Source organism: Harpia harpyja, chromosome Z (genome assembly GCF_026419915.1).
Source record: "Harpia harpyja isolate bHarHar1 chromosome Z, bHarHar1 primary haplotype, whole genome shotgun sequence".
NCBI classification, from domain to species: Eukaryota; Metazoa; Chordata; class Aves; order Accipitriformes; family Accipitridae; genus Harpia; species Harpia harpyja.
The window spans coordinates 36,688,509-36,711,724 of NC_068969.1; the positions used below are offsets into that span (position 1 = coordinate 36,688,509).

At 43.4% G+C, this 23,216-nt stretch overlaps 1 protein-coding gene across 2 annotated transcripts in view; it reads left to right on the forward strand.

The window, feature by feature from the left end:
* GRIN3A (glutamate ionotropic receptor NMDA type subunit 3A) overlaps positions 1-23,216 on the forward strand; it is an 80,985-nt gene that overhangs the window by 15,648 nt on the left and 42,121 nt on the right. For both annotated transcript variants that reach the window (XM_052775836.1, XM_052775835.1), the window contains exon 2: positions 20,494-21,098. In XM_052775836.1, the coding sequence (XP_052631796.1) occupies positions 20,494-21,098 (605 nt within the window). The remainder of the gene's footprint in view (positions 1-20,493; positions 21,099-23,216) is intronic.

A 23,216-nucleotide genomic window follows, 5' to 3' on the forward strand; every position in this document is an offset into this window, starting at 1 on the left:
ATACCTAACTCAATGTATTTTGCATAACTCAAGACTGGCTCCCAGATCATTAAATTCATAACTTCTGTCCTGTTTGTTAAATTCATAAATGTCATTATTTCTTCTAGTCCATAGAACTGGTAGTGCTAGTCTTGACTGTGATGTTAGTCTGTAATGCCGGACTGTGAAAGCTGTAGGAAGGATGGTGGCTCTGATGAACAAGGTGCCATTCAAAATGAGTTATAGCTGCTGTGCTTTAAGAGTTTATAAGCCACGAAGTGCAGAGGAGGGCAGTCGTACGCAGGCAGATCCATTAATACATCTGATGCTTTCAGATTTGCACCTACCCAAGTGAAGATGCTATTTGCCCCAGCTGCACCCAGCCTACCCACAGACAGCTTGGTCTGGCTGCCCAAGTGCGTTAAAATGCTCGCAGAGTTCATTATCAGGAGCTGAGGGCCTCTTCGTCAGCTGCAATCACTCATCAGCCATCTGCTGACGTCAGGATTAAAGAGCTGACCTAGAAAGAGTATGGCATCCATACACATCATCACATGGGTCAGGGCAGGAAGAGCTGAGCCGTGAGGAAGAAAATGTCTTGTATGTGTGTAGCAAGCTCAAGCACAGATGAGTTTATTGATTCATTTGTTTGGTGTATTTGAGAGCCTTTTGACTCACAGAAATGTGCAGCCCTGGCAGATCCTAAAGCACAAAGCTCTTAAAAAATAAATTAAGTACACTTGGGTAATTGGTGCTTTGCAATGAGTGTAGTGGTTTTCAGCTGACACAGAGTTGCACAAACCCTACATAACTTTGAGGAGGAGATACATTGTTTTGTAAGAGGGGGGTACCAAGGCAGTGGAAATTTAAAGGAATTGCAGCAGAGAAGGTAGAGCCAGTATTGAAAAGAAAACTAGATTTGTAAAGGCCTTTCTCCTCATTTCAATGCTGCAAAGCATTCTTCCCATCAGTAACATCCGGCCTGTTAAATTGTTGCTGTTACTTTCATTACTTTCTCATAAATGAAGCCAACCCCTATTAACCTGCCACAACAGTTTTTTCCCTTTCCCCCTCAAGAAACTTAAGGTAGCAGTACAAATAAGTTTTTGCATAAATAGGTAGGACAAAGAACCTTATTTATAATGAAGTAAATTTGGTATTTAATTCCATCGCAACAGTTTGTCCAGCTACTCCTCCCTATTTTTTTCTACAAGGGTAAAAAGTATGTTAAATTTCCCCACCACCAAAGGTTTTGCTAGTAAGAGCAGTATGCTGAGTTATTTTTGTCCATATGCTATTGAGTTTCTCATTAACAAGGGAAGATCTTGTATTTCTTTGATACAGTATGGATTTCCAAATATTTTTTCAACTATGCGCAGTTTATGCAGCTCTCCAGCCTCACCAGTGATGCAGTGCTGGCCTCTGAGGCAGAGCTTGCCCCTGGGCTGCCCATTGAGCACCAGCAGCACAACAAAAAGGGAGGGAAGGCTGTAAGGTAAAAAGCTCTCTCTTTATGGCAGAGCTGCTGCACCCAGGCAGTTGTCAGGGTCCATTGCCACCAGGAGTGATTTGTCCATATGGTGCTTTTATGCAATTGCAGCAGGAAAGGTATCTACAGGGGAGGGCTGACGAGCTTCTCCTGATGGCTTGATACTGGGACCAACCGCACTTGCCACAGGCAGAGCCAAAGGAAAAGAGAATTACATTTCTCTGGCCAGCGGCAGTGTCTTGTGATTAGTGCTAGCTTCTGGCGAGTGATGGTGTCAGACAGCAGTATGAATCTTCAGTTCAGCCAGATGGTCCCATCAAGCATGGCATGCTGTTTTTCCCATGCTGTGTGCCTGGTCACAGATTTATCTTCAATCTGTGCCCACTATCACATACTACATACATATGGATGGACACATTGCTTAAAGCCTATGAAGTATCAGTTACCAATGCTCCACTGAGTCCAAACTCAGTACAAAGGAGGGATTAATAAGTATAATTCATATATTATAGTGATTTACAAGCTCTCTGCAATCACTTCATTGTTGGTCTAAATGTCCACACTAGGTGCAGAGTAAAAGAAAACCTGTTAGCAGTGATCTAGGCAAATATTTGTGCGCAGTAGAGAGGTGATAGTATTGTGTATTTTCTGTCAAGCATTTAGATGAGAGCTGAAGATTGAGTCACAACTAGGAGCTCTAAATGTTCACCCAATGAGCTTACACATTATAAATCAAAGGATGAAACAGGCATGGGTGGTGATTTTTGATTCTCCCAAGCCTTACCACAATAATTGCTGTAAACCACTTTCTGCTCTGTGAAGTACCTACTACAGTAAGGTCTCATTTCATGACTCTGTACCCAGGACTCTTTTGGAATACAATGGATAATTAGTAAGTTGTTTATCCACTTAAAACTAATGAGGAAATCACAGTGTCCAAATGCTTACAGACATGGGGCCCTGATGAGGCAAGTATCAATGAGATGGGTAACACTAGTCTGGAAGGACAGACCAGTGTACTGTGAGTAGTGTGGTGGTACAAATGCCCAAATTATTTAACAATAACTCATAAAATAAATGGCTGTTCGTTACTTTCCACATTCTTTTATCTATTGAGGCAGCTCTGTCTAGCATGGGAAGAAACAGGACATTTGAGCCCTAGATTCTGCTTCTGGCAAAAATCTTGGTATATTCTCCAAGACATGTGACTTAACCTCTGGTTGGTTTTTTTTTTTTTTCTCCCCCATTTTTCACCTCTGATCCTTCCCCATGTAAAAGGGTGTGAAATATTTACCTTGCTGTAAGCCTTAGGAGAACCGTTTCACAAAGGACTGAGAAGCCTGGCCCTGCCACGATGGTGATCTGTACCCCCCAGGGCATTGCAGGGGGGGTTATCCCCATTTTACAGGGAGGGCTTTGCTCACAAAGGGAGCACAAGGCAAACCAGATTGCTCAGTTTCTGTATTCGACAGCCAGCCAGGGACCCTTCTTCCTAATCCTCCTCCTCCTGCTCTTCTTCCTCCTCCTCCTCCTCTTCTTCTTCCTCCTCCTCTTCTTTCTCCTCCTCTTCCTTCCCTTCCTCCTCCTCCTCTCTTTGTGTGCCTGTGCAGTCACACACTTTTGTGTGTAGTTGCTATATACTTTATTGGAAGCTCAATGCTTCTACCTTTGGCAGCAGGGGGTAAGTGTCTCCTGATTACAGGATCATGCCTTATTTTGTGTTTTGCATGCCCAGAAAAGCAATTTGCAAACACTGCCACAAAACTTCTAAATTGTACAGTTGTCTTTTGGAGTTTTGTTTCTTTGTTTGTTTTTTAATGACAATGTATTAATTCAGGATTGGGAAGGAAAAATGGGGAGCAGCAATTAAAAAATTTACAGTGAATATAAACCACTAGGCTTTGCTGCATTTTCAAAAGTCATATTCTTGTTTTCTGTTGAAAGATAGTAAATCTGCAGCTGAAGAGCCAACATCACACCTCCCAGTTAATTTTTTTTTTCTTCCTGCAGCAACTGCTGGTGTTGAGCAGCACTTATCTTTGAACTATTTCTTATGCAAACAAACTGCCTCCTGCTGAGGAAAGTAGCTTCACCACCTGGCACACTTAATGAAAGGTGCCCAGCAAGGTGAGGATGCCTGTGCAGGATGAGACCCTCCTACCCTGGCCAGCAGGACAGCATCATGGACTTCGGGTGGGCAGTGGGTGGCATTTCATGGCCACTCGGGATGGCATGTCCCAATGGCCGGTCCTCTCTGTCAGCTCCCCACCCCACCTCATGCAGAGTGTATTTGTTTTTAAAAGAGATGTTTGATTTTTGAAATTATTTTTTCCCCTGCTCACCCCCTGCCCGGAGAGCCAGTCAAAACTCTTCTTTCTAATTAAATCCTTGATGTATTAAATAAGAAACCTCAAGTGGAGATGTTTAAATTGTGTTCCTGATATTAAGCCAAGCAAGTACACATAAGAATTCACCTTAGAGCCATGATTTAAATGTCTAGTCTCAGAAATATGAACTACTAACTTAATCTACCCTGGCCTAATTTAATAGAGTTAAGAGATCAGTCTTTGCAAGCTTAATTCTTAGGTTTCTTTCATACAAAAAATCAATATAGAGCAAAATGCACCTGTAGGTAAACTTAATCCTGTGGAACATGCCTGGAGCAAGGCCCAGCAGAAGAGGATGCCATGATGAGCTGGTGCTGGCTTTCTGAGGAACAGGACATGGGTCAGAATTAATTTCTCCCACTGTATTTTGCCACATGCCCTATCATTTCAGTGACTGCTCCATGTATAACTTCATGCAGCACAACCTGTGGGCATTTCTCCAACAGGCAGGGAACTGTAGAGACAAAGAAGCTAACTTGGTGGCTGGTGATTGTCCTTGAGGAGTGGCACCCAGTGCCCTGCAAGGAGTGCGTGGAATCCCACAGCAGCCAGGGCTGTCCTGTGCCAGGAGATGCTGCCTGCAGCAGGACAGCCCTGCACACCACATCCTGAACGTCATTTTATGGCATTGGCTCAGGGTGTATGGGGAAGGTGTCTTTGTTGAGTTGTCACCTCCTTCGCCATTTGTCTCCAAGGTCAAATGACCTATTTTCATTCTGCTGAGCTGCAAACACCCGATAGGGTTGCACAGCCTGTTGGGAGGCACATAGTCATTTGTAAAAATAATGAGATGCACGGGCACAGCTACTGAGGGTAAGGGGAATGCAAATGCTCAGGAAGAGTTGAAGACACTTTCAAGCCATGCTGGAATTGGACTGGAGAGTGAAAGCAGTGCTCCAGATTTTATTCCTTGCTGCAGGTGTTAATGGTGAATAAAATCTAATTGGATTAAATGCTGTGTGGGTACACCGGGTACGTATCAGAAAGGACAATAGCTGCTTTTGTAAAATGGGATCAGACTTCTTTTATGTACATAACACTGTCCGTACTCCCTCCCCTTATATTCTACATTTTCTTCCAGAATTAGTTTCTTTCTGTTTGGCCACCATTTTTCTCATGCCTAAAAAGCTAGGTAATACAGAAAGTGTACTCATAGCCAGTTGTGCTTGTGAAAAAGGAGCATTTTCTAGTGATGTACTGCAACATGTCCATCTTGCTGATGGGAAGGTGGAAGCTGCTGTAACAAGGCAAGGATGGGAATGCCATTGCAAGAGCCCTTTATGCTGAGGAGCCTGGCAGGGGTGACATGCCAAGGAGCCCAGTGTGGAGCAGTGCTTGGCAACGTGCATTGTAATTACAGCCTTGGCTGCCAAATTCTCTGTCAACTCTTGCACTGTATTAATGGCAGTCCTCAAGAGCGAGGCGTCAGAGCAAACACCGCAGGCAGTTAATGTGAGCTTTAGAAACCCTTTCTATATGCAAAGCCAAGAATTTATTGTTAGTCTAATTGAAGTCCTAGCAGTTGTATCAAAGTAGTAGTATTGGTCCCAATGATGCTAACACTTATAGGCAAATTATCCAAGTACTACAGCTCATTCTCAGTAATGATACAGTTCAAATTGTCATACATGCAGTTCCTGCATCTCTTTCCTCCAATGTTGTGCTCACCCTTCCATGCACCTCTGGGTCCTGAGGTCAGCATCACAAATCTTCCTTAGGGAGACAAAACTAGTGTGTGTTTTCAGGGGGTGGGGGTTGTTAGCGGCAAGTCATCTGTGTCCCAAGATCTCTAAAGTGAGGAGTATCATGTTGATGGCAGGAGTTTCTTCCTTCTCTGGGTTTGCCTTCAATCACTTTTATATATTTGTTAATGCTTTCTGCATGTCTGCTGTATTTGCTTGCCCATTCCTCATTCATTCACAGTTCCACCTTATATCCACATTTGCGGTATCATCTGGTACATATTACATATTGGATACTTGTGCTTTGTTCTCCCTAAACCCGGTTTTACTCAGCTCCCAAGGTTGCAATCTCCTAGTGACCAGTAGCTGACCATTGGTGAGTTATGATTTTTTAGCCCTGGAACCTCTGGTGCTATCCTGTGCTTGCATTATTAAGGCTTCTGCTGTCATCTTGTGATAGCGCGTCTGGGGATCCTTGATACAACCCTGTTTGGTTTTTTCAGCAGTCTTTGAACTGTGATTTCTTGATAATCCAAGTAACATTTTATTACTGCAGCCTGATCACACCTATATGCTTGATCTAGGGTTGTTAGTAATCACTCTGAAAGAGTAATAAGAGTTCTTCCATTAGCAGACACACACACAGAGTGCTCTGGTAGCTACTTAAATAATTTTCTTCAAGTTGAAACAGCACTGCTGGAGTGTTAGCAGAATTTCTTTACAACAACAGGGTCTTTCTGCATTGCATCTCAGAATTTAGGAGTGCCAGGACCAAGGAGGCAGATCTCAGCAAGCCCAAAGTACATGCACTGTCTGCTCCCAGGTGCTGCCACAGTTTTGACTGCTGCTATCAAAAGTTTAATTGCTGCTTGCCCTCATGAACCAAAAATTGGGGGGAAAAAAAGCCCTTCCCCTGTGCATTGCCTGAATAACACATGTGGGAAAAATCAGACTACCTGCTTTGCAGTCGCTTTAAAACAGAGCCTTTCTGACTGGTGGCCAGGATGTGAAAAGCTTCCCAACAGAAGAGCACAGAAACTCCCCTAGACAGTCTGCTGAAGAGCTCTGAGTTAGCTGAATGCCATGTCTCCTTAAGGGAAGAATTAAATTCTGCTAAATGCTATTTTCCAACCATTCAAGCTTTTAGTGGCATTCAGAAGAACCCCCAAAAGATACGCCTCTGTGGAAAAGTGTCGTGGTTTCAGCCCAGCCGGTAACAAAGGACCACGCAGCCGCTCGTTCACTCCTCCCGCCCCACTCCGGTAGGATAGGGAGGAGACGGAGGAGAGAAAAGAAAAAAACCTGGAACCTCGAGGGTTGAGATAAGGGCAGTTTACTGGGACAACACAAAAAAAGGTTACAACAACAACAACCGTACTAATGAAAGAATATACAAAACGAGTGATGCACAGTGCAACTGCTCACCACCCGGAACCTGACGCTCCGCCACCGAAAGTCGAGAGCCCTCCCCCCGGCCCGCTCCCCATTTATATACTGAGCATGATGTCACATGGTATGGAATAGCTCCTTGGCTAGTTCAGGTCGGCTGCCCCGGCTATGGCCCCCCACCTCCCAGGTTCCTGTAAAAATTAACTCTATCCCAGCTGAACCCAGGACATTATCCACCCCTTATTCTATACCATCTACATCATGCCCAGATCTTACATTTTCCAATCAACTACTACCACTTTCCTTGTCTTACATATATATATATATATATATATATATATATGTATATGGACACCCCCCCCCCCCCAAATAGTATTCCCTTAGTCGATGGGCTATCCCTCCAATGTGTCCATCAGCTTTATTTAGTCCATGACTTTGGGGCTCCATCTGTTGTAACAGTTCTTCAGGATAAGAGAGATGGTGTGAGGTGTTAGGTTGTTGTATGCTGCCTCTGGAACTTGTGGCCGGTACATTTGGTGCAACCCACACCCTTGGCCTGCAGGTCGAAGAGGCTGATCTTGAGGAAGTTGCTGGGCACCAGTTCAAGTTCTATCACTGTTGTACTTGGCTCAGTTTCAAAGTCCATCCTTCAGTCATTTGGGTAATTCTTACAGTAATACCCTTGATGTGGCATATAGACACTATAGATACAATGACATACATTGGCAGGTTATTTAGCAGTTAAATATCATACAGCTTAATTCACTGGCTATTCTCTCCCAAAATCAAATCTCCCTGAGGTACACATCGAACTTCCCCATCCTTCTGCATCACCCACCAGGTGTACCCAGGTCCCTGAGCAAAAACAACCCCTTGGATGGGTTTGTCTCTGCTTGAGGCAGGACTAACCCAGACTGTCTTTCCTAACATACTCCTCATGCGCACTACAGGGACTTTATCCCCTTCTACAGTATGTGGAAGTCTTGGCTGGGCAGGGCCAGCCCAATTGGCGGATCCTCTAGTATTAACTAACCAGGTGGCTTTTGTTAAATGTGTATCCCAATGTTTGAAAGTTCCACCCCCCATTGCTCTCAATGTAGTCTTTAACAGTCCATTGTATCCCTCAATTTTCCCAGAGGCTGGTGCGTGATAAGGGATGTGATATACCCACTCAATGCCATGTTCTTTGGCCCAGGTGTCTATGAGGTTGTTTCAGAAGTGAGTCCCGTTGTCCGACTCAATTCTTTCTGGGGTGCCGTGTCACCATAAAACTTTCTCTTCAAGGCCCAGGATAGTGTTCTGGGCAGTGGCGTGGGACACAGGATATGTTTCCAGCCATCCAGTGGTTGCTTCCACCATTGTAAGCACATGGCACTTGCCTTGGCGGGTTCGTGGGAGTGTGATATAGTCAATCTGCCAGGCCTCCCACTGTTTATATTTCAGCCATCGCCCTCCATGCGACAGGGGTTTTAGCCGCTTGGCTTGCTTAATTGCAGCACATGTTTCACATTCATGGATAACCTGCACGACAATGTCCATGGTCAAGTCCACCCCTCGATCACGAGCCCATCTATATGTTGCATCTCTTCCCTGATGGCCCGAGGTATCATGGGCCCACTGAGCCATAACTAGCTCACCCCTACATTGCCAGTCCAGGTCCACCTGAGACACTTCAGTCTTGGTGGCCTGATCTGCCTGCTGGTTGTTTTGATGTTCTTCAGTGGCCCGACTCTTGGGTACATGAGCATCTACGTGACGTCCTTTTACCCCTAGCTTCTCTATCAGAACAGCAATATCTTGCCACAGTGCGGCAGCCCAGATGGGTTTACCTCTGCGCTGCCAGTTGCTCTTCTTCCATTGCTGTAGCCACCCCCATAGGGCATTTGCCACCATCCATGAGTCAGTATAAAGATAGAGCACTGGCCACTTCTCTCTTTCAGCAATGTCTAACGCTAGCTGGATGGCTTTCACCTCTGCAAACTGACTCAATTCACCTTCTCCTTCAGCAGTTTCTGCGACTAGTTGTGTAGGACTCCATACAGCAGCCTTCCACCTCCGATGTTTTCCCACAATGCGACAGGACCCATCAGTGAACAGGGCATATTGCCTCTCATTTTCTGGCAGTTTATTATACAGCGGGGCCTCTTCAGCCCGTGTCACCTCCTCCTCTGGCAACATTCCAAAATCTTTGCCTTCTGGCCAGTCCGTGATCACTTCCACAATTCCTGGGCGACTGGGGTTTCCTATGCGAGCTCGTTGTGTGATCAGTGCGGCCCACTTACTCCACGTGGCATCAGTTGCATGATGTGTAGAGGAGACTTTCCCTTTGAACATCCAGCCCAGCACTGGCAGTCGGGGTGCTAAGAGGAGCTGTGTTTCAGTACCAACCACTTCTGAGGCGGCTCGAACTCCTTCATATGCTGCCAATATCTCTTTTTCAGTTGGAGTATAGCGAGCCTCGGATCCTCTGTATCCCCGACTCCATAACCCCAGGGGTCGGCCTCGGGTCTCCCCAGGTGCTTTCTGCCAGAGGCTCCAGGTAGGGCCATTCTCCCCAGCTGCAGTATAGAGCACATTTTTAACATCTTGTCCTCTCCGGACTGGCCCAAGAGCTACTGCATGAACAATCTCCCACTTAATTTGTTCAAAGGCTTGTCGTTGTTCAGGCTGCCATTTAAAATCATTCTTCTTCCGGGTAGCTTGATAGAGAGGGCTTACAATCAGACTGTAATTTGGAACATGCATTCTCCAAAAGCCCACAACACCTAAGAAAGCCTGTGTTTCCTTTTTATTAGTCGGTGGGGACATAGCTGCTATTTTGTTGATCACATCCACAGGGATCTGACGATGCCCGTCTTGCCATTTTACTCCTAAGAACTGGATCTCCTGTGCAGGTCCCTTGACCTTACTTTCTTTTATGGCAAAACCAGCCTTCAAAAGGATTTGGATTATTTTCTTCCCTTTCTCAAAAACTTCTTCTGCCATGTTGCCCCATATGATGATGTCATCAATGTATTGCAGGTGCTCTGGAGCTTCACCTTTTTCCAGTGCAGCCTGGATCAGTCCATGGCAAACAGTGGGGCTGTGTTTCCACCCCTGGGGCAGTCGATTCCAGGTGTACTGGACGCCCCTCCAAGTGAAAGCAAACTGTGGCCTGCACTCCGCTGCCAAAGGAATGGAGAAAAATGCATTAGCAATGCCAGTTGTGGCATACCACTTAGCTGCCTTTGATTCCAGTTCATATTGAAACTCTAACATATCTGGCACAGCAGCGCTCAGCAGTGGCGTGACTTCATTCAGCCCACGATAATCTACTGGTAGTCTCCATTCCCCATTAGATTTCCGCACGGGCCATATGGGACTATTAAAGGGTGAGTGAGTCTTGCTGATCACTCCTTGGCTCTCCAATTGGCAAATCAGCTTATGGATGGGGATCAGGGAGTCTCGGTTGGTGCGATATTGCCACCGGTGCACCGTCGTGGTAGCAGTTGGCACCTGTTGTTCTTCAACCTTCAGCAACCCCACAACCGAAGGGTCTTGAGAGAGACCAGGCAGGGTAGACAGCTGTTCAATCTCCTCCGTCTCCAATGCAGCTATACCAAAGGCCCAACGGTACCCTTTTGGGCCCTTGAAATACCCCCTCCTGAGATAGTCTATACCAAGGATGCACGGGGCCTCTGGGCCAGTTGCAACGGGATGTTTATGCCACTCATTCCTGGTTAGACTCATTTCAGCTTCCAATACGGTTAGCTCTTGGGATCCCCCTGTCACACCAGAGATACAGATGGTTTCTGCCCCTTTATAACTTGATGGCATTAGGGTGCATTGTGCACCAGTGTCTACTAGAGCCTTATATTCCTGTGGGTCTGATGTGCCAGGCCATCGAATCCACACTGTCCAGTAGACCTGGTTTGTCCCTCTCCTTCACCTGGCTGGAGGCAGGGCCCCTCTAATCCTGGTTAGAGTATCTGTTACTCACTTTTCGCACACGTGAATCAGGAGTCCCTTCAAGAGGATCAGAAATGAGATCAGCCCTTTTACTGCGTCTGGGGGACTGCTCACAGGAAACTGGAGCAGCAGTTTTCCAAGAAGAATCCTCTTTTCTGGTTGCTTTTTCTCGCAACTCCCATACCCGTGCATCCAGGACTGAGGTAGGTTCTCCATCCCACTTCCTCATGTCCTCTCCATGGTCACACAGGTAAAACCACAGGTTAGCCCGTTGTGTGTACTTTCTCTCTCCTCTCACGGGCAGAGGAGTGCTTACTCCCAGTAGCTGCGATGTGGGCCTGTACAGGTGGGGAGGAGGACATATCCACTTTGAATTGCTGGAACTCTCGGGACAATTCCTCTACAGCCGAGACACAGGCCCGTAGGGAGGAAGAGAGACTTCCTTCGTATTGCCGGAGTTGGACAGCCAATTCATCCACCGTTTGTCCATAGCCTTCTTTCCAGGACATTACTGCCAATGAGTTGGCATAGGCTGGTGGTGCACTTCGTAGAAACTTCCGCCACATGGGTTGTGTGCATTGGACTTCATCTGGATCTGTGGGTGACTGCGCATTTTCTGGATCATTATAAATCACCTCCAGCATGGCTAAGTCCCTCAGGTACTGGATACCTCTCTCCATGGTGGTCCACTTGCCTTGGTGACATGTAACTTCATCCTTGAAGGGGTATCTTTCCTTTACACCTAACAGAAGTCGCCTCCAGAGGCTGAGGACTTGTGTTTTTCTCCCAATCGCCTTGTCAATGCCCCCTTCCCTAGACAGAGATCCCAACTGCTTGGCTTCCTTACCCTCTAATTCCACACTACTAGCCCCATTATCCCAGCATCGGAGCAGGCAGGTAACAATGTGCTCACCTGGGTGGCGGCTAAAATCTTTTCGCATGTCACGCAACTCACTCAGGGATAGAGATCGGGTAATTATTTCAGGTTCTGCCTCTTCCTCCTGTTCTCGCGATGACCCTGGTTCATCTTCATCTCTCACTGAACGAACTGATTTCTTTGTGTGTTTCTTTTTCTGTACAGGGGCAACTGATACTGGCACAGGTTGGTTCTCTGGTTTAGCTGCAGTATCTGTCACTGGGGTAGGGGTAGCCATGGTGCCTGTTGTCCCGGTTGGGGTAGCCACGGTGCCTGTTGCCCTGTTTTCCATCTTTTCCCCCTTTTCCCCCTGAGGGTGCTGCCTAATATCAAGCAGTGTTTGGTAGATACTGGCCAGGGCCCAGCACAGTGCAGCGAGTTGTACGTCTTTGGAATAGCCACAGCATTTTTCTTTCAAATATTCTACCACTTCATGAGGGTTCTGTAGTTGTTTGGGAGTGAACTGCCAAGCCACTGGAGGTGAGAAGTTCTCTAGATACCTGCCCATATCCTCCCACATGCCGTGCCACCCATGAATATCCAGCTTTGGGGCAGATCTCTGGGTGGTACTCTTAAAGAGCCTTTTTGTAGCCCTAAACAAGACCTGAAACATATTCAGGAGGCATAGCACTAACAGCACACTGGCTTGCGCATCCCAAGGATATTCAAAATTCTCAAAAGCTGTTGTAATTAGTCGGAAGGAGAGAAGGGAGGCGAACGGACGGGGGGAAGTATCCCCCCCTAACTTCCCCATGGAGTGAGTGTAATTACCAATAAAATCCGATAGAAGGTGCCCAAAGTATGGAAATGATATCACTACCTCATACAGATACCAGCTTAACCTCATGACCAGTGATGTAATCATTTCACAAGTCGACACTGCCCAGTACAGCAAAATGATAATCCCAATCACTCTCCCAGAGGTGAGAAACGTAACTACAGGCAATACATAGAGCATATAAGAACTTACAAAACGCCACCATGTAAACAAATGAATCAACATTGTGACTAACATCTAGTTATCTAATATAAGAAATGCATATGACAAATTTGTTTCAACACGCTCTGGCCAGATCTGTCGTTATCTCAACCCTTCGTGCCCTACGTTGGGCGCCAAAAAGGACTGTCGTGGTTTCAGCCCAGCCGGTAACAAAGGACCACGCAGCCGCTCGCTCACTCCTCCCGCCCCACTCTGGTGGGATAGGGAGGGAGGAGAGAGAAGAAAAAATACGGGAACCTGGAGGGTTGAGATAAGAGCAGTTTACTGTGACAACACAAAAAAAGGTTACAACAACGGTACTAATGAAAGAATATACAAAACGAGTGATGCACAGCACAACTGCTCACCACCCGGAACCCGACGCTCCGCCACTTCCCCCACCGAAAGCCAAGAGAGCTCCCCCCAGCCCGCTCCCCATTTATATACTGAGCATGATGTCACATGGTATGGAATAGCTCCTTGGCTAGTTCAGGTCAGCTGCCCCGGCTATGCCCCCCCACCTCCCAGGTTCCTGTAAAAATTAACTCTATCCCAGCTGAACCCAGGACAAACAGCTACTGCATTTTGCATCCTTTGTAAGAGTGGGAAGACTTGTAATAGGGTAGCTCCAGCATGAACGCCAAATGAGAAATCCTGCTCACAAACATGACAGTCTAGATGAGGCCAGCCGTAAGGAAATGTGTTACTGGGAAATGGCATTAGAAAGAAAGCTTGGAGTAGAGCTAGCCAAGATCTCCTTGCTGTTGCTGGCAAGTGTTCACTTACTTGTGACAACCTGATTCCATAACAGTGTTGAGCTTCTAGAAAATAATACCATGCAGTAACAGATTCTCCATTGTGGCTAATATTCATACTCAGTATTTCCTGGCATCTTTTACCCAAACATTTGCAAGGCCTATGTAGACATTGATTATGATAATGTAGCACTTGTGAGCAGGAGTTGCAGACATGGACCTGGCTACCTCTTTCTTCCATTTGAAGGGTACCATGGAGCAGAGGTGGTTCTCTGGAGTTTTGCATTGCCATTTTAATGATGGAGGAAAGCCGATCATGGAGAATTAATGCAGCTCCCCCTGTCTATTTGTATTAGCAACCACCTGTCTTTTATTAACTATAATGACAAATTTTAAGGAAGAAAAAACTGGTTTGGCTCTTGGCATCTGTGTGAAATATTCTTTGTCAAACTTCAAATGTTAGATTTTTTTTTTTTCCTCCTGGAGCAAAGAACACCTTGAAGTTTTTGAAGTAGTATTACTTACGATAATTTATAAGTGGCTATAAAGATAAGTAATGGGTCTTACTTTCCAAGAACAGCTGAAAGTTCATATATTATATTGCCTCTTTGACCTTGTGGAGAGCTGTACATATTCAGATTAGTTTGGAGTATATGTATGTAGGCATTAGAGATGCTAAGCAACCTCAAGTCATGACTGTCTGGTCTAATGAGAGAAATCATTTTCAGGACAAACTAAGTCAAAAAAATTAATTTAACTCTTGTGGTTTTGTGGTTTTTAAAATCAACAGTCAGTGCCTTTTTAGGATCTGCTTATAAGGATTGCCTGGACAGATGCCAGGCTTCTTTTGCTGCAGGAATCAGAATACTTCTGGCTAGTCTGAGCTAGCTTTTCCCTCTCAGAAGCTTTTAAACCATCTGCAAAAAATAGCCTTTAGTGTGGGGACCTACCCTGTTTCAAATTACGGTCTTGGTCAAGCAGGTATGTATGTGGAGAGAGATGCACAAGAGAAGAAAAAGGAATTCATGAAGTCATCTTCCTCTTTCTGGGCCAAAGCAGGTCTGGGATTTTCTTCCCCAGAGAACCAAAAGTCTAAATAGCAGAAGAAACATACTGCTGGTATTTTTAATCATACTGATGCTGCTGCTTAAACAGGTGCTTAAGTGTTTTGCTGGGTGAAGGCCTAGGAGCCAAATCTAATGCTTACTGACGTCCATGACAAGGCTCCGGGGGTTTAACCAGAACCAGGAGGGAGCCCAGGAGCAGCACAACACCCGGGCCCAGCTCCTGCTGCTCTTCACGGGGCAGCGGAGGGATGTGTGCCTGCCCTGCGCACCGCTTGTATCTCTGCGGAAGCTGCAGGACAGATTTTGAGAAGAAAACCTGGATGCTTCACCCTCCACTGTGGGAACTTGTGGGTGCATGGCCTCTTGGCCACAGCCTCCCCTGCAGGCAGAGCAGGTCTCTCGCTGCAGGCTGGAGGTGGACGTGCTGGAGCACACATTCCTTCTGTTGCTGCCCGGCAGACGGCCCAGCGACTGGGATGTGGGCAGCTCAGCGGGTGGTCAGGAAGGGTGGCAGGACTGCTCCATCCAAAGCCCTTCCCACAGTCTGTCAGCTGCCAGCACAAAATCCGCCTTGAAGCGTTGCAGTTTCAGCGGTAAGGCAGATATTAAAAAAAACCAAAACCATTTCATAGCATCTTTTTTTGTGGCATGAAAGGAAGAGGCAATAGGTGTGCCCATAGCCTTTAGGGAACTGGGGTTTAAGCCTAAATTTTGTGATTTCAACCGTGGAAGAAAGAGCTTCCCAGTTCCTGAAGCTTGCTCACAGCTGCCATTTAGCTCTGTTTGTAAAGCTGTGAGTCCCCACAGTTGCACTGTAAGCCAGAAGGCTTTCCTCCTTCCTTCAGTGGAGCTTTCTCTGATGTAATTATATAGCCTGTTTTCTCTTTTGTGTTTCTTATCATAAATACATATTTGGGCACTGCCTTTGCCCCCAAGAGTCAGAGGAGAATAATATTTTCTGTGTATTATTTACTTTTACACAGTTAGCAAAAGAATATTCACATATATGCTTTTAACTCTGCTAATGAAGCTATCATAATGTCAAACAAAATGTCACTGTGACCATGCCTAATTAGCATTACAAATTTGGTTGAAGAGATAAATGGCCAGATCCTTCAGAGTGTAAGTCAGTCCAGCTCGAGGCATTCATGCTCACAAGATTTACAAGGACTAAGGATGGGTCTACAGACTACTGAAATGGAGGCTTGAAAAATATTACATCAATGAAATGCAAATCATGTTTCAGTTGTTAAATGAACCTGCTATCTCAGGTGTCTCAGGCAATGAAACTGTAAAACTGCTCTGGTTGGGTTACAAAAAGCAAATAAGTCGTTACAGTCTCTGCTGATGTACGGGAGTGAAATGCATCAGACCATGTAAAGCTTAATATTCTGTGAATGGCTTGGTCCAAAGCCCAGTGTAAGTCAGTGGAAAGACTGTTGGTCTATCTGATCCAAAGACGATTAGTCAGAAATTAAGGATTCTAGGCCTGTTCTTTACCCAGTAGACACTGAAGTCAGTTGATCATGGCTGTTTATAAAACAGGAGCTAATGACATGCAATAAAAAATTAAGCTCTCATAGACATAGAAGATGTTTTTGCTAGTGACACTATGTAAATGCAAACACATTATTAAAAATAGATCACAATTAACATTATTCAAATGAAGTTTAATTGTCTGTTTGCGTAATTTGAAGAAAAACTGATGCAAGTCATATCATCTTTAATGACAGCTTACAGTCAAATTTAAACCAAGCAATTGAATTTCTATATGAGCTTTAATTGACAGTTTAACTGAAATAGTCAAACTTTACTGATTTCCAAACTGAGGTAATGAAGGAGTTTGCCTAAGAACTTTAATAAAGATGGATGGGCACAGTTCAATACACTGATATCTCATAAATCTTCTGTTCCATTATAAATACAAAGTTATACACATCTAAACTATCATTTAAGTTGTCAAAAGCCTTTGCTATGAAATTATGCTGTCTCAGTGATTGCTACTGAATGACTGAATAAACAGTTTTTGGAAGTTCCTCATTAAAAAGCAGTAATTATTTTAAAGAAAGACAAATCAATAAAATTATGTAAAAGCTTTAAGAACACTGTAGTATCAAAGGCTGTATACAAACAGGTGACTTCTGTGTAATTTTCATCAGGGCCTATATGCTCAGCTGCATCCTACAAATGACAAATAAACTTTTCAAAATAATATTAAGAAGGTATTAAATCCAAACATCTCCACATCCTTTCCTAAAAGGATCTTCTTTTGCATATAAAACCAGTGAAGTCAGCCAACCACTCACTAGATGGAACCTGAGAGAGATGTTCTTGGTTGAGGTGTGAAACAATGTGGCCCATCAAGCATCACCTTCCCTGAGTCCCTGTATAAAGCAAACATTAATTGCTGTTCCTCCCCAGTGTCTACAGGGGTGTTTGCATGGTGGGCTGAGAATTAGCTGAAAGTTAAGCAGAAGACAAATGCCTAGTGACTGAATGTTATGTATATTAGTGTATCAGAAAAATTCTGAAGACAGGTTTGCAGTCCGAATACACTTAATAAAGAAAAGGGAGTATGTTTCCTACTTTTTCAAGGCTGAACATTTACCTTTCAAGCAAACTAACAGGGAATTTAGCAACTAATAAATCACGGTGGTGATAAGCGCTCACGTAGATGCACCTGTGGGCTTTTGAAAGTGACAGCTGAAGCACAGATGGTTTCACACCAAGAAGCACTTTAAATGCAGGCTCAGTCTAAACCAGGCTATCCTAAATCCACCTCTGTTCAGTGAGGAGCAGTGTCTCAATACAAGAACAGTCTGTTGGACCACATTGACATATCCCAGTACATAAGACAGGGACCAACGCTAGAGCTCTTGAGGACTAAGGCTGTAGCTGCAGTGCTACAGGAGAGTCCAGCACTGCACTTCAGAATACCAAGTCAGAGGGAAAGTGCCTTCACCTACACTGCTGAGTAAAATTATGTCGAGTTTTCTGGCCCCGAGGCAGAGTTTCACTTTCTCTGGACTATGTGTGCTTCGTGCTATGTTTGCTCTGGGACCAGTGTAATGCCCAGTGACTCTAAGGTGTAATTTTTACCTTTTGCTTATCAATTCAAAGTGTATTAATACTGGAAGAACCATGCTGTAGACAAGCAGAAGCAGTCTTGCATATATGAAGCTGTGCGTGTGCACTGTGTTTAGCATGGGGACGTAGAGGTCTTCAAAGATTTAAAGCTGCTGGGTGAGATGGAGAGCCAGTTCTTATGCAGGTTTATCCATACTGCCTACTGGGAGTGATCCCCAAAATGTGCTAGAACCCAAAATGCCAGTGCATGGTATGAGAAGGCTAATTGGCATGCGCCAAAACCAGACCAGGGACAAACTAAGCGGTACAAATGCTCAAGTTTGTTTCCCGGGGCTGTTTTGTTCAATAGTATGGACACAGTTGTTATTGCCAACTTTTATCACTCATCAGCACATAGTTGTTTTTCTGCATCCAACAGATTTTTTTTTTTATACCTGTGCCTATACTGTAATAGCTATAGTACTATGCTTTGGGTACTATGCTTCTGAATATACTGAAGACATTTGCTGTTCCTTGTACAGGTATGGTCAGGTTGTGTGCTATCATTTATATATGCAAAATATTCTATGTATACTGAACAACTCATTTCTTCTCTAACACTCAAATTAACTAAGCCAATAGGCTTGCAAAGTTTTGCTGATTGGAGGCAGATCACCATGTAAAAAGTGTTCATACTTTTACTTGATCTTGGACAGAGAGAACACAAGGAAAATCCTTTCTACTCCCTTCTATTTGCAGTGAGAGACAAATGAGTTAATTTACCCAATCATCTCATAACCTCAGAAAAAAAGTTTGTTGTGATTCAGTTTGCAGTGACTAATTTATTCAAATAAGCTTCCCAAACCCAGATATTATGCACAATGCTTTTTTTTTTCTGAACCAGTCACGTATTTTAATTAGTAGGCAATGTTTTCCAGCATAGAACTCAAAGAGTCTGCACAGCTTAGCTTCTTGTGCTTTCAGTAACTTGTTCTTTATCAAAGAGTCAATCCTCTTGTGTCTTATTGGAAGTACATGATGTGCATTGATTGTGGACAGTGATCTGTTTAATTAGCTTATTCATGTGTCTGTGTAAAAAAAGGCCACAGGTACCAAAACCAAGAATTAACAAAAAGAGCTGAGAGCATCTTCAATTACAGCATTCTCTTTATCAAGCTATGAATTTAAATGATCTGCTCTGGAAAACGGATGATGAGTTAATGTAACTTCAAGTTAACACAATGAAATCTTGCTGCTTATAAATGGTGTTTTGCTCTTAAGGGTTTTTTTTCTCATTCCACCCGTTACATCTGTGTTGGAGAGCACAGGGTTTTATTTTAGTAAAACTACTGTAAATTGAGCAATTATCATATTATTCCAAATTCAGAATGACATTTCTAAGATCCATACAAACTGAAGCCTACAATGAACAGTAAAATACTATTAAAATGAAAATGACACCATTTTATACCAACTTTAAACACAATAAAGGTTTGATCACTCTTATATATAATACATGTTAACTACTGAAAATGTAAGAGAATGAAGAACAGACCTTAAGTGTTTAGTAACTTCATGAATAGAAAGATAAAATTCAGGTACCTGTGTAGGATAAGATATAATTTGAAGGGGCATGAATACAGACAAATGTTGACATAAAGTCATAACAAAGATCTCACAAACCAAAAGATGCACTGAAACAGGCATCATCATTGACATTTTTGAACAGTCTTATGGCCGGAATCAAATGCCCGTGTAAAGTAAAATAACTTTTTTAGCAAAGGTACACTGAAGACTGTCAAATTCTGAGCTGAAACCAAAAGTTGGAACAGTGTATAATGTGCTAGCTGAAGGCCCAATCGAAACATTTTGGTAGAGCAGAGAATTATTTTGTAGCAAAATGCCAGAAATTGCTTGGATTCTTTAATTTTTTTCTTCCTTACTAAATCTAGATAAAATTTAACTTCACTTTGGGGACCAGGGAAGGTGGAAGAATAAGAGTAAGGGAAAAGTATTTATGGATCAAAGCATAAGAAAGGAAGAAATATTTACCTTAAGAGAACAGATTAATTACCCACATCCTTCTGCCTTTTCTGGAAAAGATAAAGCCAAGGGCAATGGTGTTGGGAAACATAATGGGTTAAGTTCTATTATATCATCAATGACGTGGAAAAAATGAGTATGGAATGCTTATTTATCAAGTATTTTCCAGCTCAGATATCACAGTCTGCATATCTTACCTTCTTGTGCATTCAGTAACTTGTCCTCTACCAAAGAATCAATCTTCTTGTGTTTTATTGGCAGTAGATGATGTGCATTGATTGTAGACTGCTATCTGTTTAATTAGGTTACTCGTGTCTGTGTAAAAAAGGCCCCCAACTACCAAAAGAAAAGAGAGAATAAAAAGAACTGATGGCTCTTCTTTATTTTTCTCACTATTTACCAAAGAACTTGTCAGCATCCATTGAATTTGAACATTAATACCAGCGTTGAACCTGAACAGTAAGGGCATACCTTCGCATACCCCTGTTAGGAGAGCAGGGAAATTTTTTCTTGAGAATGCCAAGAAATCCAAAAGTAAAAATGGATTGAAAGAAATACAAATTCTTGGAAACACTCATTAGTGACTACTGAAGTTGACTCAAGCTCTAGACGAGGAAGCTCATGAATCACAGTCCATTTAAGTTGGGTGGGTATAAGTTTCCCTGTTCTCACACAGTTCTCTTGGTTGACAGGTGATTACTTTGAACTAAATGCGTGAATAAAAATTAAGCAAACTCATTAATTTTGGTTCCAGCATATTCTGATCAGTTGTCTTTCATATTTTTAACTACAGAATCCCCTTCACCTGCAGATGAGTTTAGAAAACTCACTGAGTTCTGATGCTGATGTCACTTTCTCAATCCTTGCAATGAACAACTGGTATAATTTCAGCCTGATGCTATGCCAGGAGGAGTGGAACATCACAGATTTTCTCTTCCTCACGCAACAGAGCTCCAAGTTCCACCTGGGATCCATTATAAACATCACAGCAAACCTCACTTCAACCAGTGACCTTCTGAACTACTTACAGTTGTACCTGGAGAGCATCAAAGACACAACGTCTACCATGGTGATGTTTGGATGCGACATGGAAAAAACACGGAGGATTTTTGAAATAACCACCCAGTTTGGTGTGATGCCTCCAGAACTTCACTGGATTATTGGGGATTCACAGAACGTGGAAGAACTGAGGACAGAAGGTTTGCCACTCGGTCTCATCGCTCATGGCAAGACAACACAGTCAGTCTTTGAGCATTACGTACAGGATGCAATGGAGCTGGTAGCAAGAGCTGTAGCAGCAGCCACCATGATTCAACCTGAACTAGCTCTTATTCCAAGTACAATGAATTGCATGGACACAGATGAAAGAAATATCACTTCAGGGCAGTATTTGTCAAAGTGAGTTTTTCCTTTTTTTTTTTTTAGCTAATATTTGTGGTATACAAGAAAAATCATTTTCCTTCCCCTCCCCATCATTTTCAGTGACTTAGCTATCATGCTGTTAACCCTCCATAATACACATACTTGTTTCAGTATTTCCTCCTGCTTTATTACTTCTGGGCAAATAATGGAACTTAAACTTAGCCACAGAGGGAGATTAAGCCAGTTGTAGAAGACATTGTTCCACAGAAGTAGAGATCACATAGTAAACATAGGCTAGGTTACTGACTATGCTCTGAAAGTATCTTGTATGTATGCTTATGCATGTAAGGGAAAAGTCAGGGCTAGTGTCAAATTCTCTGAGGTTTTGAGATACCTGAGGGAATACAAAACACGGTAAGAATATTTGCACTACCAAAGCAATCAGAGTATAAAAGCAGAGGTGTAGCCCTTACTAGTATGCTTCCATGGGAAAGAAACAAAAAAGATGCACCTTGACCACCTCAGAGGCCACTGCTGGTGGTGAGAGTACTCAAAACTACAAAGTGCTGTCTCTATGGCTTGGTATGGGAGGCTCCTCTTTCAGCTTCTGCTAAAACTATTCCTGTAGGCCACTGCACATCACTATACTGAAGTAATTGCCAAAACCATTGGGGGATTCACGTCTAGAAATATTCTGGGTTTTAACATATGAGAGGAAAAATTGTATGGTTCTTTCTGGAAGCAAACAAAAAGGTCTTTGCTAAGTGTGTTAATTCATCAGCTAGTTTACATCCAGTGACTGTTGCATGTTTTCCCCCCATTACACCTGGTTTTCCACCTGGGGATTTTCTTGGATGGAGTTAGGATAAAAGTTCTTGAAGCTTTTTATATGTTTGCAACCTTTTTTGAAATTATATCTGAGATGTGTCTTCACAACAATTTGGTAACAGAACTGCTCAAAGCATAACCATTTGAGACCCTAACAGTTCTTTAGTCAGCACTTGCCCATAACTTAGGGGTCAAAAACCCCACTGTTTCCAAAGAGTGAAATAAGGCTTGGGAATAAATACTGCACTGGCTTGCAATATCCCCACCTACTTGTGATACTAATTTTGTCTCATTGTTCTGGGTATTTTAACTAGATCATATCTGAGTCCCTGAAGAGTAAAACTCAGCAAGAGGCATCTTAAAGTAACAAATATTTGAAGACAGTAGTTTTACGAACGGACTTTTTGAGGGTTAAGGAAGGGACAAAGAAAAATGAAAGCAAAATTAAAGCTCTTAAAAGTATTCCTGCAAAATATTTCTTCATCATTGCTTCCTACAGAAAAGTATTAGCTCTCTCACGGTGACTGCTGTAGCTTTTGTTATATTTTGGGACACTATATGCAATTTCACATCTATGAAATTTCTTGTCCCTTCATGTCAGTAAAGGTATTGTGGAATCGAAAAAAGGATCATATGCCTTTTTTTCCCTAGGCATCTGCTTGTGGACCTTATTAAAGACAAAATAAAAGGTTAGATAAACCCTTCCCCTGACTCACTGCAGTTGTTTTTGTAGTGTATAAGTGAGATAGATACCTGATGGCCAGTACTGATTTATTTGAGTTAGCAGCATAACTATTAACTCTGAGTGGTACCAATAATTTCTCAGACATGAAGCACCGATGAGTGGCTTAACTGTGACCAACCTTGTCCATTGCACGAGTGCTTTTAGGCAAGTGGTGAGCCTCCAAAGATGAAACTTTTATCTGGTGCTTAATGAAGTGTTTACTAATGTGGGTGTTTTTCTGTCTCAATTAACCTATCTGTTTTGATACGTAGCCTTGGAGCTGTGGTGGGTGGGGATGGAGAAGGCACAGTGGCACAGACCTTTGCCTCCCTTAACTGCAGTGTGTAGTTAAAACAGCATTCCCACTAGCTGGCACAGCTGACACCTGAGCTTTCATTGCCAACACTACACTCATACATTATACATTGGCTGTGCAGATATTTAAATGCCACCCAGGAGCAGAATAATGATTGTGAACAAGACCAAGATCTGGTCCATGGCAAAGCATGCTTTTATCTGTATGGCTATGGCTATAGATATAGCTATAGATGTACAACCCCCTGAAGATTATACTGTTGTAAGTCTCCATCCTTCATTCCTTT